Here is a 17364-nt window from a genome sequence, read left to right on the forward strand (position 1 = left end):
TAATGTCTATATGTGCAGTGCTGGTGTGGGCAGAACTGGGGTGTTTATAGCCCTGGATCATCTCATTCAGCATATGAGGGATCATGACTTTGTGGATATATATGGCCTGGTCGCAGAACTGCGCAGTGAGAGGATGTGCATGGTGCAAAACCTGGTAAACCCATTAAAAACTGACAGATTTCACTGTATGTTGCAGAAATAGTTGTGTAGACTAGTGAGAGATGATCATTTTCAGATTTGATGATATCTGCCTCTCTCTCAGGCTCAGTACATGTTTCTGCATCAAAGCACTCTGGATCTGCTGTCCGCAAAAGGAAACAGTCAGTCCATATGGTTTGTAAATTACTCCGCTCTGGAGAAGATGGACTCGCTAGATGCGATGGAGGGTAAAATATATCCCACAATCGCTGACTTGTGCACTATGGTGAAGGCTGGTTGTTAAAGATCATTCTTTTGTTTTGTCTTGATGGAACTGTATTTTGTCACGTTTGTTCTCTCAGGTGATGTAGAACTGGAGTGGGAAGAGACAACAATGTAACGGGGACACTCTGTCAGTCTGTTGGGAGGAGACATGGAGACTTATGAAATCCATACACAGATGCTGGGACTTTGGACCCTGAGGCCAAACACTGAGCAAAGGATAAAATGAGGATTCAGAAGCAAACTCAAATATTCTCTCCTAAATGGATCGACTCTGACTCACAATCTCATTTACATCCAGGAGACACTCTCATCCATCAAAGTTTTTCTCGTAGTTCTTGTCCAACTTCTGTAATTATTTTATCTCTACCTACTGTAGAATATGGTACACTACTTATGGAATCAAAATGTATCAAACTCCAAAATTATATAGACTATGTTCTGGAGAAAGAATATTCAGCAGTAGGAAAAAACTAAGTTTTTCTTATGTCCTGTAGTCAAATGTATTTTAAACGCAATTATTAGAGATGAGAGTCATTACAAATCTAATGATTCTGGTTCCAAAATGATTTTTTGGGGGGCGGGGGACAAATTATGAGATCATTTTAGCAGAAGAGTATTTTTATTCACATAGAACATGAACATACCCCTCCTTTTAGTCTTCCTCACTCCTAGAATGTAAATGAGTAAAACTATAATGAATGTAATGTTCACACGTCAACGTAAAATAACATTGTTTATTAGCGCGCGCTACGTTCTCTGAACATAGTGTGCGCTTTAAAGTCGCATGAATTTTGAATATCTCTTAATGTTTTATAATTCTGAAAGACTATTTTACTACAACCATTTATTTTAGCGTCCATATCAACGGAAAATAATGTTAATTATGAGTTATATAGTCTGCCGCTTTAAGTAGGCCTAATGCGCGTGATTTACAGTTACGTAACTTACGTTATTTGACGTTAATCTCAGCGCGCGCTTTACGCCGGGTGGATTTTCATTGCCTGTCAATATTTTACCGTTCATCCGTTAGAAAAAAAAAACCCCGCCCTGACCGTGATTACAAAAATATCATTCCACCGCGTCGTTATCGTTTGGAAGGTGGTGTAAATGGGACATTAGATAGTTTGAGAGGCCTGACATGAATTATATTTACCCACAATGGGGGAAAAACTGCACTTATTGTTTCATACGGAAGTTGTGTCGTGTATATCTATAACTAATGTTTTTCTAAGCAATAACTTAAGTTTAAAAGAAAGATCTTTCACACAGCATCTCTTCACCATCATCATCTCTGAAGTTTCAAACTGTGGTGCTTTTTAGACATTACTTCAACCTTCTGTTAACTCATGCTAAAGCTGGGGCAGAGTAAGGTAACACACTTTACATGTTCATTCATTTGTAAATAACTTGTCACGTCGTTCATTTGTCTTGTTTTGCTTCATTTGTTCGTGTAACACAGGTACTGATTGAGAGCAAACCAAGATTTATCTCACAAAATTGTAAAGCTCTTTCAGAAGTTATCTATCTTTTGTGTAAATTATTATCAAGCCAAATGTGTGTCTGGAGATGACATACGAATTTGTTGTGTGTATATTTGGAAATCAACCGTATTTGTGTTTTGAAATAAATATATAAATGTTGTTTTTTTTCTTCTGAAGATTACTGCAGATATTTTGACTGTCATGGTTTTCACTAAATAGTTAAATTATGATCTGTTCTTCACACAAAGCTATCATACTATGACTTTACAATAGTCCATGAGTTGTGTGGAGCACTTTTAAGATATTTTTTATGATACTTTAAAACTTTAATGGTGTTTTTGTCAATTTGGAACTTTACAGTCTCGGTCCTCATTCTCCTTATATGTACTAAAAAGATTGAGCTCAGTTTTTGTCAGAAATTCACGTTTTGTGATGAACGGATGAACGAAAGTCATAGGTTTGGAATAACACAGAAGTGGTTAAATGTAATCTTTATAAATGGTTACAGTAATGGAAATTGTCTGGTGTTAATGATGTTTAAAAAAAAAAAAAAAAAAAAAAAAAACTAGAGGTTTTCAAAATGTCTGATTGTTGAAATGATTACAGGAGCTCAATTTCGTAGACATCCCAGAGTGCAAGGACTGTCATTCTCTGTATGGTTGCTTTGAAGAGTGAGAGAGCATCCAGTGTGAAAGCAGCAATTCAGGACCCTGGAGAGCAGTACTAAAGCTTGCTGTCGAAACAAAGGGATGCTGGGAGAACACAAGGTCCTATATTGAGAGGACTGTTCAGGTATAGGGGATGTTTGGGGTACAATAAGAAACTGCATAATAAGAATAAGTCCTGTAATTAATAACTGAACTGATATGAGAGCACATGTGTACATCTATTTTACATTTTTAAAGGTGCCCTAGAATTAAAAATTGAATTTATGTTGGCATAGTTAAATAAGAGTTCAGTACATGGAAATGACATACAGTGAGTCTCAAACTCCATTGTTTCCTCCTTATATAAATCTCATTTGTTTAAAAGACCTCAGAAAAACAGGTGAATCTCAACATAACACCCACTGTTACAAAACAGTCGGAGTGAACGCCCCCAATATTTGCATATGCCAGCTCATGTTCAAGCATTAGACAAGGGCAGGACGTGTGGATGTGCACAGCTGAATCATCAGAGTAGGTAAGCAAGCAAGGACAATAGCGAAAAATGGCAGATGGAGCAATAATAACTGACATGATCCATGATAACATGATATTTTTAGTGATATTTGTAAATTGCCTTTCTAAATGTTTCGTTAGCATGTTGCTAATGTACTGTTAAATGTGGTTAAAGTTACCATCATTTCTTACTGTATTCACGGAGACAAGAGCCGTCGCTATTTTCATTTTTTAAACACTTGCAGTCTGTATAATATAATTCATAAATACAACTTCATTCTGTATAAATCTCTCCAATAGTGTGTAATGTTAGCTTTAGCCGCGGAGCACTATCAAACTCGAATCAAATGTAAACATCCAAATAAATACCATACTTACACGATTAGACATGCTGCATGATGAACACTTTGTAAAGAACAATTTTGAGGGTTACATTAGCTGTTTGAACTTTGTTTATGCTGTTAAAGGCAAGCGTGAGCTCCGTGGGCGGGGAGCGTAAGCATTTAAAGGGGCCGCAGCCTAAATCGGCTCATATTTAATGATGCCCCAAAATAGGCAGTTAAAAAAATTAATAAAAAAAATCTATGGGGTATTTTGAGCTGAAACTTCACAGACACATTCAGGGGACACCTTAGACTAATATTACATCTTTTAAAAAGACGTTCTACGGCACCTTTGACTTTGAGTAAGAAAGTACTACAGTTCAAAAGTTTGGGGTCGGTAAGATAATTTAACTGTATCAGGACATACAGTACTCATACTGTCTACAACGTCACCAAGGCTCGCCCTGATCGGCCTGATGGGGGTGCTACAGAGGTCAAAAGTATGAAATTGTAATCATAACTCCTAAAACGTAAGTGCTCATTCTGTGGTTGCTTGAAAAAGGATGCGGCATCTGGCCACTTGGTGGCGTTATTATTACCATGGAATTAAAAAAAAAAATGGCTATAACTACGCAACCCGAAGTCTGATTGACTTGAAAATTGGCATGCAGTGTCTTTGTCCAAGGTGCCAAGACTGCCTTTGAGGACATTTGCATATCTTAAAAAATGTGGCCGGTGTTGGCCAATGAAGTTTGAGCAGCTATCGGACAAGGGTAATGGAGGCCAAAACTCGCTGGGCCTGTTTGACTCACGGCTCTTGAAGCCTGTGAGAAATTCTAAAGAAATCTGCCTCTGGGAGGCACCTTCGCGATTTTCATGTGCGTAAAGGATTGTATATCATGCGATTTTTCGCACACGCCCACAACATTCATAACACACGGTAGAACTCCTGATTCCAAGCAACTTTGCCTCTAGGACCGCTGAATCGTTTGTTAAATATTGGAGATTATTTCAAAAACCAACTTTGGCAAACTAACCCTAGGTTTTTGGCTCAAACTCAATAACTTTTAAAAAGCTTTATAAATTATATATTTCCAATAGTAAATGGTCTTTTCCATCTACGATTGAGATGATTACAGGCTTGCTAATTAAAACATTATACCTTTTTATGAATGTGCTTAAAGGCCTTAAAGCTTGAACCCAATAATTGCTGCTCGCAGCTATATTTTGTTTTTGTGTTTGATTTTTTCAATTTTTAATTGGGCGCCAGTTTTCTCGTACAATGCAACTAATCTCATGTCTAATAGTGATTTTGATAAATGGAGTTGATAATGTTTAATCATGTAAATAAATGCTAATGTTTTTGATTAGTACTGATTAGTGAGCAAACTCTTGAATGTCAAGTTTAACCAATATGCAGTCAATAGTATTTGAGAAAGCCTAGCTGAACAATAGATTTACTGTATTATTTAACAGGCCTCTGATTGCCGTCTTTAATACCATCATGATAAATTGACGAGTTTATAAGTACAAATACTGAAACACAAACACACACAAGTTTTTCTGCACGTTTAATGATTGTTGAGATATGATTGAGTGACATTGCATATACAGGATATGAATGTGAGCGTATCAAGTGTCTTTACACTATATAAAACTTCATAACAGTGCTCAATATAAATATAAATCGTAAAAACCTTATAGATGGGACCACTGCATTGACCATCACAAGGCCATATTTTGACGAGTTATACATGAATTTCAGCATTGACTTCTTTTGAAGACATTTTTAGCTTCTCTTTTTTTTATAATGAACTTCTGGGAAAGAATTTGAGTCAAGAATTTCACATTAGACTGAATCTATGGACTCTAGGATGGAGTTTATGGTGCATTTTTACAAAAATGCAGTGCATGTTCACAAATTCACAGTCAGAATACGGCCCCTCGCTGGGTTTAAATGTGTCAGCATGTACTTGGAAACAAATATGTTGCTACGTACTAATTTAACCTAGAAAATGAACAGCTTCTGACTCGATGTGGTGCGTGGTAGAGGAGCGCACATGATTTGAATTGTCCCAGAAACATGTCAGAGCAGGTGTACATGAAGTAAAGACGGTATTGGATCAGCGCATCTTAATGAATAAACAGCTGTGCAAATTATACAATAAAGCTTTTCGTTCTCTACTCTGTATAAATAAATAGATTTATAAATACATTTTTTTGCTGCTTTTCTGTAATTCCTGTGTCTAAGCACAGAATGACATCATTTCCAATAATGCCTTGGAAAAAAACAGATACACTTGTAATTAAAAACTAGTTTTGTGATTCAAAAACCAAGCAAAACAGTAACATAAATATTAGTGCCAATATACTCCAGATAAAAGCTCTTTAAAGATCTGCACATAAACATATGAATCTCTTATTACATGCAATACAGAAAATGTGAAATCTAAGTGGCAAACACAAACATAATCCACCAGATCTTTTTAAAACACAAATCCCCCCCCCCCCCCCCCAAAAAAAAAAAAGATTTTAATACAATATTTTAATAAACATTTTAAGTGATAAGTTTTTTTTAAAAATATACAATTTCTCAGTCATAGCCTTGTAGTATACAACATTTGATATTTTCTCAGAGGTTTGATGTGCGCCTGGTTTTCACATGAAGCTACCTGAGCACCAGGCTTGATCACAGTAACAAGCTACAGAGTCGCTCTATTGGACCGGACAAAAATAAACAGGTTGATTTGAGATGATTAGCTGGGTTAAAGCCGGCCCCTGGCTCTAGTTAGTAAACCATCTCACCACCCTCTTTCAAATTTTATATTTTTTGCTTTGTGTTGCTCTAAAAATATGTTGTAAATATCCTTTAACAAAGTGAAAATAACATTTGGAAACACTTTTATACACTTAAAATTACAGCCTACTCATTTACAAACATGATAATGTAGAACAGATCAATAGGCTACTTGATGTACATTCAAATGTATATATATGTGAAAAAAATATACCAATAAAATAAAAATTTCTCACTATTTGAAAATGAACTAACATTTTTCAACAGGATACTATGTTTGTTAATGATGTAAATACCTCATTTGGATAAGTAAACCACACCCTTTGATAACCAATACGAATTTGTAGAAAATGATATAGTGCAGATTTCAACTAGGGGTGAAACGGTTTTCTGTAAAAAAATAAAAGAAAAAAATAAAGCGAACCGTACCGTTCTGCACACTCGGTTCGGCACGCACTTACACCGCGGTTCATTTCAAATCTGACGACACATAATATGGTTTGTAGAAAATAAATAAAACAGACAAACAGAGTTAGGCTAATGTATGTTTCTGTCGATGCGCATTCTGGCTTCCCCTAAACTTTGTTCAATGCGAGTGCCATATGCTTTATATGACCAGTCATTTACGCCATCATTACCCGCGTGTTGATAGCCAGTAGCGTGTTTACCCACAACGCAAAGCACGCAATTGCGTGGGGCCCCGCGGGCTTGGGGGGCCCCCGCAATTTCTCCCGAGGGGGACCTCAAGGTGGTGTTGTCTCTGTGATACGCAGGTATATGCCGTATATCCACTGAGAAAGGTCAAGGATTAGCATATACGCGCTTTAAAAAGCACGAGGATACAGATTTGGTGCTCTGTAATGTGCCGTCACAGATCGTAACGCCTCAGTTCAAGAGAAGCGGCAGCCTGACGCGCACGTGAACTGATCTTCTCCTCCACTTTAATACCAGTTACAGCACGAAATATACATGAATGAACAACTAAAGGTGTGTTAAAAGATACTGTTCAACTTTTCAAAATCCACATCATGTCTTGTGTAATCGTGCTCAATCATTGTTTTAAACGCGGAAAGACGTTAATAAAAACGCTGGTAAACAAACAACACACGACACATTTACCTTGGAACAAACATATTTATCATGACCATAAACTCGTTAGTCAGCAAGAAAATGAACTCTAGAGAGGAGCATTTAGCTTAATATATGTACCATATTACATATTAATTATATATTTTTAATGTTCTTTATTATATAATGCATGTTTGAATAAATCCATCAAGTTGACAGCACCATTTAAATGTTTATTTCAAAAAAACGAATTGGAGTAGAAATAATTTTAAAGTTAGTAGGCCTACCAACTTTATTATTATAAAAATTTCCTTAAGTGTAATTTAAGTTTGTATACAAATCAGTTCATTTTAACCTTCAATATTAATGTAGTACCAACTAATTCCCAGTAGTTGAGAGATTTGTTTTTCTTGAGAAAATTTGCCATGTACTGTACCTGATATACATTATGTCCAAAATAACTGACTCTGAATTTAATTGCAAGCTTGTGAATCAAAATGCATAACTATGATGACATACTGGCAGGAAATTACGCAAAACAGAAAACAAAGTCCAAACAGGGTGATATTGTGACATATTGATAAGCCTCATCTTTCCATTATTGTCAATAATAGTGGCAACCTGCACTTTTCAATGTGCATTGAAAATTTCAAGCTGATAAACCCCCGGGAACACGTTCACGGGGCCCCCTCCTGGAGATTTGCTTAGGGCCCCCAATAACCTAAACACACCACTGTTGATAATGCGCGAGTGCAGGTGAGACCTGAACAGCACACGTTGAAATTTAAGCGTTGCCAATTTAAACATTCGAGTGCAAGGCGCGAAAGAGAATTTACACGCGCGCTAAGAAGATTTGTGCACTCATCCGAAGCGCGCACGCGGAAGCGCTGTACAGCGCGCAAATATTGAGGTCTCATTCAAGTCTTTTGCTTGAACGGACAAATTCACACAAAATTATGTCAACATGCCTGTCTTGGTGAGTATCCTAGCAAGCATTGTCGGTTATGTCTTAAGTTAACTTATACACTCGAGAAAGAACGCATGTGTTCAGTATCAGTTGTACTGATTACTGTATTATGTCTTAAAGAGCCCTTGCATTCCTGCTGTCTATTGTTTTTAATGTTAATCAAACGACAAAAGACAAGGAAATCACTCATTGCTCATGACTGAATAGTAACTGTATTAATTAAATAAAGATCAATCATTATGAATTATTAAAAAACCTGAAAGCTTTATTTGTATTTTTGCTTTACTGAATTTATTTGTGCTTTTTGATTATTTGTTCTTATTTTCTTTATTTTTATTTGACATACCGAACAGTACTGAAACCGTAAGCCTAAAACCTTGATACAAACCGAACCGTGAGTAATCTGAACCGTTGCACCCCTAATTTCAACGCAGATTAGCAATTCAAATGTGCTTTTCAAAGGACATTAAAATACTTTTGTAGGAAGGCACAAGTCAAGAGCAGACTGTCTAAAAGTTTTAAAGGGTTAATGGAGCTCAGTCAACACCCCTGCTAGGTATGAGGTGAACGGCTCTCAGGGGCTCCGTTTACACTGTCAGTCCAAATCTGATTTTTTTGTATCCGATTGGAATCTGATCTAAAATTATTGACATCCACATTGGGTGTCCACATATGAATGTAGCTTGGCCATTCACACTTGCTAAATCTGATCAGATATCAATAGGATATGCACAAAAATCAGATTTGGACTGAACGTAGCCAAGATGATGCGCTTCCTCCACACAGTATGGCAGCATCCTCAATTTAAGAAAAGCCAGAAGCTCACCACCACGCCTTAAAAATTGTCCAAATGAGACACATAGACTGAAAACTCCAATTAGGGAAACACTTAAAAAAAGCCTGCACACTCTAACAATGAAGGGGAACCACCAATTGCAAGATAAACCCGCTGCCTTAATGAAAAAGTGGCAAATGTTTTGGTCACATGTGACCAATGCCTAGTTAACAGCAGCTGAGATTGGGACTCTTGACAGGATAAAAACATCAGTGGATGATGCCAAATACAGACAAAATCTGTGGCTTTTATCTTGGAAGTTAGAAATTCTTTAGTGGTCACATCCTGACCTAAATCTCATCCAAAACCCAAAAACACGGTTTGAATAATTCACTAAAAGACAGTAATTTGCAGCAATAAAAGCATTCATTTTCTGTGAGATTTTGCTGTTCGAATGCAAATGTGGATTCACATGATGTGACAACCACCAATGGGAAAGCAGTAGAAGTCGCATGATCTCCCTTGGCTACTGTTTAGTTCAGAGCGCCTACTGCAGTGACGTGTGTGCAAATTGTTATTTGTTGTATTTAAACTCACTCAGAGGGTGTACTTTTATCTAACTAAATTACTTTTGCTTGTTTCCTTTTCAGAAATGTTGAGGTATGATTTATATCCAAATACTGGTATTGGATTTCATCTTTGGGATTTAGACTAACAGGTAAGACCTTTGAAAGAGGGTGGTGATTTCCTATCTCTATACAAAATATGATGTGAACATTTATATAATTGCAAACATTATTTCATGGTGGTATCTTGGAATAAATTCACCTTCACAAGCACTCTCTCTATACTACATCCATCTATTGTAGTTCGGGTGACACAACATCGGTTTTTAAGGAGAAATCAAAATATATAAACACTTAATTTGAATATAGGGACATGGTGAACACACACAAAAAAGATCTGAGAAAAAAACCCTCTTAAAAAAATACTATACATCTACTCACTTTTAAATGCACACTTTAAGGCCATGAGAACCCAACAATTCTAAGAATATCTTCTTTTGAGTGATCTGAGCCTAAGAGTTCAGATTGGGCTGCTTGTGCTATCTTCAAAAAAGAGTGTACATGATAGTTTAGTTTTAAAGCCATAGTTCACATAAATATGAACATTCCTTCATTATTTATTCACCCTCATGTTGCTGTAAATCTGTATGCTGTTATTTTTCCCAAGGAACACAAAAAGAGAATTTTTATACAATGTTTTTAATTTTTATATAATGTTTACATGCAATGATAGTTAATTAAAAATTAAAACTTTTTTTTTTAAAGGCACAATATGTAAGATTTTTAGATTAAAATACCTAAAACCACTAGAACAATGTTATATATTTTATTTGTGTACTTACATTATCCCAAATGTTTCTAAGAATTTTTAAATCCAGAGAAATAAGTAATTTTAATCAGGACACCATGTCACGTTACCTTGGGTTTCCGGTTTTATTTTATAGAAACCATGGTAACATCAAAGACGCTTTAATATAGTATGTTTTTTTTTTAGACAGGTGAGCAACTGTTTGGATACATTCATTGACAGAAAACTAATAATGTTAACACAGTAAGTCTTATTGTTTAAATCTTGTTTTCTTGATTTACAGCGAGTACCATGTTTTACCATGCCTAATATCGATCTAGCTTACTGCAGTGTCTCATAGTAGACAGTGTCTCATCATCAAGCTACACCTTTGTTTTGAATAAGTGACCTCTGGTGGCGAAAATTTACATATTGTGCCTTTAATTGAAATTAAGCTGAAATAAAAAAAATCTAAATATTAGATGAAAAACTTAAAGTTTAAACAAAAGTGATTTTAATAATTAAATTACTAAAACTAAAACTAAATAAAAATAAATAATAAAAGCACATAATTACTAAAATGAAAACTGAAAATATAAAAATAAAAAAATTTAAAATATCAATAAATATTATATCAATAATACAATATTAATTATTGTATTATTTATATACTATTATAGTATTTTTTTATATTTTACATGTTTTTTATTTTTATATTTTCAGTTTTCATTTTAGTTTTAGTAATTATGTGTATGTATGTATGTATGTATATATATATATATATATATATATATATATAGATATATATAGATATATATAATATTAGCAGCATGGAACAGCATGTGGGTGATTAAATAAAGACAGAATGTTCATTTTAGGTGATCTGTGAACAGGTGTAAACTCATTTGTGTGTATGTTATTCAGACTAGGCTGCGTGTCCCACTGGAGTACCTGCGTTGGCTCAGCAGGTGGCGTGGTGGTGGAGGGGTCGGGGGGCAAAACTGATGAGGGTGGTGATAAGGAGGTGGCGGGGGAGGGAGGGGAGGCTGCTGTTGCTTGCCTCCCTCCCGTGACCTGATGGGTGTGGACACAGCCGACTGGATGAGGCGGTGGGCGGGGTTGTGGCTGAGGAACGCCTCCACGTGGCCACGCCCGGCGGCGTCCATGACGATCACTTTCACGATCTGCTGGCACTGGATCAGGGTGTCGGGGGAGATGGTGAGGGCGGAGCCAGGGGCGGGGCTAGGCAGGACGGCCAGGTGTTGCTGAGCGCTGGGTGGGGCCAGAGGAGAGCTGAGTTGGTATGTTTGGAGCCTGTTGTGAATTGACACCTAGTTTAGAAACAGCCAGAAGCAGGAAGCGTTATCAGCCTGGCCTGCTGCACTCTCACGGCCCTCTGGTGCGGATCACACGACAAGGCCATGCCACAGAGCATGCAGGCGGCAAAACACGGCATGACTATGTACATACAGCGCGGTCGGAGTGGGTGAAGGCAGGGTGATTTCCTACTAGACCTGCCAAGATTTGCATAATTACCTGCAATCTTATGCATTTCCTCTTATTACTTCACTGCTAATCAGACTGTTATATTTTTATCCTTCTGTAAGAAGCATTAAAGTGCCCCTTGAGGGCCAAGACGCTTGGCAGAGAGGGTCCTTATTGCATGCTGGATAATTTGCACCTTGTCTTGATAGACCTTGTTTGCACGTGTATACATGTTATGTGCGAGGCATCTCATGAAAGCGCACTCATGTAGCCTGTCTGTCCATACTAACCACAGCTCATTCCTTTTCATTTCAGCTCTTTTTAATGAAGTATTTGAAATTTAATGAGTTCCAGTGCAGGAGCTGTTGAAACTACTGCTGATGGAGTCTCTAGACGTGCACTGCAAATCTTAACTTAGTTGTTTCGCAAGCAATACTATTTTCACGTTATTTGTATGTTGTCTTTTTTGTAATGTTACAACATGATATGCAATTTGCAACCTTTTTTAATTCTGTAATCTAATATACACTACCATTTTAAATAGAGATGCACCGATATGAAATCTCTCCACCGATATGATAGCCGATTATTCAGAGTGATATCTGCCAATACATTGTAAAAAAGAATTGTTGGTTTAAATTAAAAAAAGTAAGTTACCTGGTTGCCTTAATTTTGAGTTCATTGAAATAAAATTTTTTAGTTAATGTTAATACAATGAAGGTGATTGGTTTTGAAAAAATGTTCTGAAAATATTTTTTTACAGTGTACCGATAACGATACCGATATTTTGGGGGTTCTGCCTTGTACACCTTCTTTTAAATTAATGATAATTTCATTATAATTAATAATTAATCATTATATTTTGAAAGAAATGCAAATAAAAATTATTCTCTCAATTTCATCAACTTGTTAATTAAAAATACAGTAATATTGTGAATTATTATTATTACAACTTCAAATAATGGTTTTCCATTTTAATATATTTTTTAAAAATACAATGTTCCTGTGAAAAAAAGCTTTATTTTTAGCATCATTACTCTAGTCTTCAGTGTGACAATATCCTTCAGAAGTCATCATAATATGCTGATGAGGCTCAAGAAACATTTCTTAATATTATCAATGTTGAAATATTTTTGTGGAAACAATTTTTTTCAGGACTCTTTGATAACTAGAAGGTTAAAAAAAGCATTTATTTGAAATAGAAATCTTTTGTAACATTATAAATGCATACGGTCACTTTAATCATGCATCCTTGCTGAATAAAAATATTATTTTTATTATTATTTTAAATCTAACTGACCCCAAATCTTTGAACTCAGAGCATTTCTGAGTAAAAAAAAGGATATATAACAGAAAAAATAGGATTTATTTGCACATGGCATTGATGCTAATCCGTTGCATTACAGTCACAAATCCGTTGCATTCCAGCACAAAATTTTCTTTAAGGCAAAGGCTGTATGTGTAAATGCGTTATCAACGCATCTTAGTTGAATACATTGTCGACATAATTTCCACTTATGGACTGGCATAAAGATTTTTAAGTTTAAATAATTTCACCCTACGACAACAGCAGCTGTATGCAGGATTAAAACACAGCAGTCAGCAAAAGCCCGAGTGAGAGGCCATCGATTACAGATCACGACGAGGGGCAGTGGGTGGTGTTTTCTGGGGGACGGCAGTGCTGTTATTGCTCTGAACGAGGGGTGTGTGTTTGCAGTGAAGACACCGAGGGCAGGTGTCTCCATTCTGATGGACAGAGGGGACAGTGAGCTCAGGGGTCAAAAGCAAAGGTCAGGGAGTGGGGGGACGGTGGGGAGGTTATCTCTGATTCTGCAAGGAGACAGTGATGTTAACTACAATACGTACTGTCACCACCTACAATGACTCTAAAAAGTTTAGAAACACCCTAGGTTTAAAATTGGGATTATGCAATTATCATTGAAGACAATAATAATTTTCTTACTGATTGGATAATAGTTTCTTTTTGAAGTTTATTATGTCAGCAGCACACCTTTATAGCTTCACTGATTGACTGACAGAACAACAGATCCATCAGAACACAGTTTGAAGGTGCTTTATACAGGGTTCCCGCGGGGTCTTAAAAAGTCTTAAAAAGTCTAAAATTCAGAACTTTAAATTTAAGGCCTTAAAAAGTCTTAAAAACGGCCAGATTTTCATCCGAGGTCTTAAATTTCATTTAGTCAGGTCTTAATTTTTTTTACCCATTTCCAGAAACGCTACCTGCTGAAAGTTATTACAAAGTAGCAAAAAAGTAGCGAGTCGTAGTTCTTTCTGGGGTATATTGGTGTTGGAATACGCGGTGATAAAACTACAAATCCCGTGATAAATGCAATACGTGCCCGCGAAATACGTCTGCGTCTCCTCAGAGTTTGTTAAAGTTCGGCTACGTGTGGAAAATGGGAAAGTGTACTTTCAACGAGACATGGCTAGATCACAGCGATTTCTGCTGTTGGTTACAAGCGGTACCCAGCTCCAGGTACGAGGCTCACTGCAAACTTTGAAAAAATAAAAATAAAAAAATCAGTTAGAGAGTCTGGGTGTGAAGCGGTGTAAAGGCGCTGGAGTCACACGCCAGAGCGGAGAAACACAAGCTAGCCGCAAAATCCCTTCAGCGGACTCGGCCAATTAGCCTCACCACTGCCGTCGTCCTCCTCAATGCCTGGTCCCTCCGGTCTCCAGCGCAATATCATCACAGCTCCGTCGAACAACCTTCGGGGTACTTTTGGAGTGACTGACACATCGAAAGCCGAGGTGATTTGTATACTACACACGGGCCCAACAAGTATTTATATACTACTTCTCTTGCGGGCCCAACAAGATCACTTATGGTGAGATTTGGATTGGGGGAGTTTATAAAGAGGGAACTGATTCGTACTCTTACCGGGCCGTATGTCGTAACGTTCAATGAAAGCCAAAATCAGACCACCAGGACCATTGTTCTGGAACAATGAATTGTTAAGTCGAGGTACCTGGGCTCACAGTTCATGGGACAGTGCGAGACACACACACACACACACACACACACACACACACACACAGATATCCATGTTAGATAGATACTCTAATTATCCCGAGGTAAGTATCTATCTATCTAAAATGGATTATCTGGTGTGAGTGTGTGTGTGTGTGTGTGTGTGTGTGTGTGTGTGTGCTACATTGGTTGTTACATGGGTTGGAGTAGCCTGTTCAATCTTTATTAGGCTATTAATATGCTGTTTTGTAATGTAAATAAATAATGAGATGAAATCTATTCTATTTGAGGGAAAGTTTGTTTTAGCCTATTTTCATTTGGGGCCTAAGGTTTTGGCCATTTGGCACATTGATGTGTGTGGAAGGTTACTAATGTGATTGCTTTATCTGTAAATTAAATTAATGCTTTTTCAATGACTGAATTCATTGAAATAAAAATGATTTTTTCAGAATTTCTTTGATTTGAATATTTTTTGGTAATGCGTCGTGTAGGTCTTAAATTTCAATCTTTATGGTCTTAAAATGTCTTAAAAAGGTCTTAAATTTGAAACCTGCATAAACCCTGTTTATAAATAGCTCTAGTATTTTTCTATGCTCTGTATTCATTTTTTAATATATTTCCATAGTCCCTTATCAATGCAAAATCATCACTAAAAATTATACAGATTTATGCTGATATTATCCAAAATCCCACTTTGCCTAGGGTGTTTCCACACTTTTGGAGGACACTGTAAATACATGCACACAGAATCGGAACATAATTTTGCGCTGCGCTCACACAACGATTTACTGATACAAACCTCTACCGTGTTGCTCCCCGTTTTCTCATAAAAATCATCCCCTGCAAACCACAAAAATATACAAGACATCAAAAATAGGCTTAATGTTGTGTATGAGCATGTATGTGTGTGTAAGTGTGTGTGTACCTGAAGCAGAACTAGGTCCAGCGTGGATGTCTAGTTGTGTGCCGTTCTTGTTAGTTTGATTTCTCACAACCTGTTGTCTTTCTAGTTCCCCTGAGAACCACATGCATAATTCACTTTAATGATGGCCACAACCATAGTATTCAAACCACAGAGGAATGTAGAGAATTTATTTTTATTAAAGCTAACCTTTAGGTAATGATAACGTTCTTTTACATACAGAACATCCCCTTATACGCTTAAAATAAAGGTTCTTTATTGGCATTGATGGTTTTCGTGAAGAACCTTTACCATCCATAAAAACTTTACATAGCACAAAATGTTCTTTATATTAGAAACGTTCTTCAGATTATTTAAATATTCTTCGCACTAAAAAAATTGTCTCTTTTACGAACTTTTCACCAAAAGGTTCTTTGGGGAACCCAAAATGGTTTGCTTGGACCCCCTTTTGAACTGTTTTTTTCTTCTCTGAAGCTAATGTGAGTGATGTTTACCTATACAAAACTCACCACTAAGATTGTTTGACATGTTGCTGGGTGGTTTCTTACTGTTCCCTAGATTTTAGCTTCTCAATGTAAGTCTATGGGATCTGGTTTAGACAAAACATGGACGTCCAGAAACACAGAGATTTTTTTATGTTGAAATTTTTAACATAAACTCACTACCCTAAAGCATGTGAACACGAGTAACATACAGTAACATGCAAAAACACTCACACTCAATGCGAATTTGTTCCATCTCTGCCACCTCTGCAATGCTCTCTCTCAGGTCCTCTACAAACTTGAGCAGCTCTTCTGCGCTCTGAGAACAGAAGCTCACCACCTGCTTCTTTTCCGATGAGAATGGAGACAATATCGTGATTCCATGAGGGTAATCTGTGATGGAAAAAACGCATTGTATCGTATGTATCACACATCTGATACTGCAAATATTGAGTAAGGTCCTGCCTTGAGGATTTGTGAATTTTTCTCTGTTTTTATGATTTAAAAAAAACATGCATGCATCTGAATTAGGTAAAAAAAAATAACAAAATGGTACTTAAAAGACAAGAATATTAAAATTGGGTAATTCTTACGGAAGAGGATTAGGGCCAAGCAATAATAAAAAAATAAAACCATCTTGAGAGTTGTTAAATTTTGAGAAAAAACTTGTTAAATTTCAAGAAAAAAGTCGAAATAAAATGTGGAGAATAAAGTCATTAAATTACTAGAAAAAAGTAGTTAAATTATGAGAATAAATTTGTAATTTAACGAATTTGTTCTCGTAATTTAATGACTTTATTCTCCACATTTTATCTTGACTTTTTTTCTCAAAATTTAACATTTTTCTCATAATTTAACGAATTTGTTCTCGTAATTTAACAACTTAATGACTTTATTCTCAACATTTTATCTCAACCTTTTTCTCGAAATTTAACAAGTTTTTTCTCGTAACTTAACAAGTTTATTCTCAACATTTTATCTAGACTTTTTTCTCAAAATTTAACGAGTTTTTTCTCATAATTTAACAAGTTTTTTCTCATAATTTAACAAGTTTATTCTCAACATTTTATCTTGACCTTTTTCACAAAATTTTACGAGTTTTTTCTCGTAAATTAATCACTTTATTCTCAACATTT

The 17364-nt window shown here is 36.2% G+C and overlaps 2 protein-coding genes across 2 annotated transcripts in view; one reads left to right on the plus strand and one right to left on the minus strand.

Moving 5' to 3' along the window:
- Nucleotides 1-1834, plus strand: part of ptprq (protein tyrosine phosphatase receptor type Q) — a 76625-nt gene extending 74791 nt beyond the window's left edge. Inside the window, exons 48-50 of the mRNA XM_067389381.1 lie at nucleotides 19-154; nucleotides 263-386; nucleotides 501-1834. Of these exons, the coding sequence (XP_067245482.1) occupies nucleotides 19-154; nucleotides 263-386; nucleotides 501-538 (298 nt within the window). The 3' untranslated portion in view covers nucleotides 539-1834. The remainder of the gene's footprint in view (nucleotides 1-18; nucleotides 155-262; nucleotides 387-500) is intronic.
- Nucleotides 1835-11267: 9433 nt separating this feature from the next.
- The window catches only part of iqsec3b (IQ motif and Sec7 domain ArfGEF 3b), a 29239-nt gene continuing 23142 nt past the window's right edge, over nucleotides 11268-17364 (minus strand). Inside the window, exons 12-15 of the mRNA XM_067389172.1 lie at nucleotides 16463-16621; nucleotides 15750-15839; nucleotides 15624-15664; nucleotides 11268-11678 (exon numbers count right to left, since the gene is read on the minus strand). Of these exons, the coding sequence (XP_067245273.1) occupies nucleotides 11268-11678; nucleotides 15624-15664; nucleotides 15750-15839; nucleotides 16463-16621 (701 nt within the window). The remainder of the gene's footprint in view (nucleotides 11679-15623; nucleotides 15665-15749; nucleotides 15840-16462; nucleotides 16622-17364) is intronic.

This window comes from Chanodichthys erythropterus, chromosome 7 (genome assembly GCF_024489055.1).
Source record: "Chanodichthys erythropterus isolate Z2021 chromosome 7, ASM2448905v1, whole genome shotgun sequence".
In the NCBI taxonomy this organism is placed as follows: Eukaryota; Metazoa; Chordata; class Actinopteri; order Cypriniformes; family Xenocyprididae; genus Chanodichthys; species Chanodichthys erythropterus.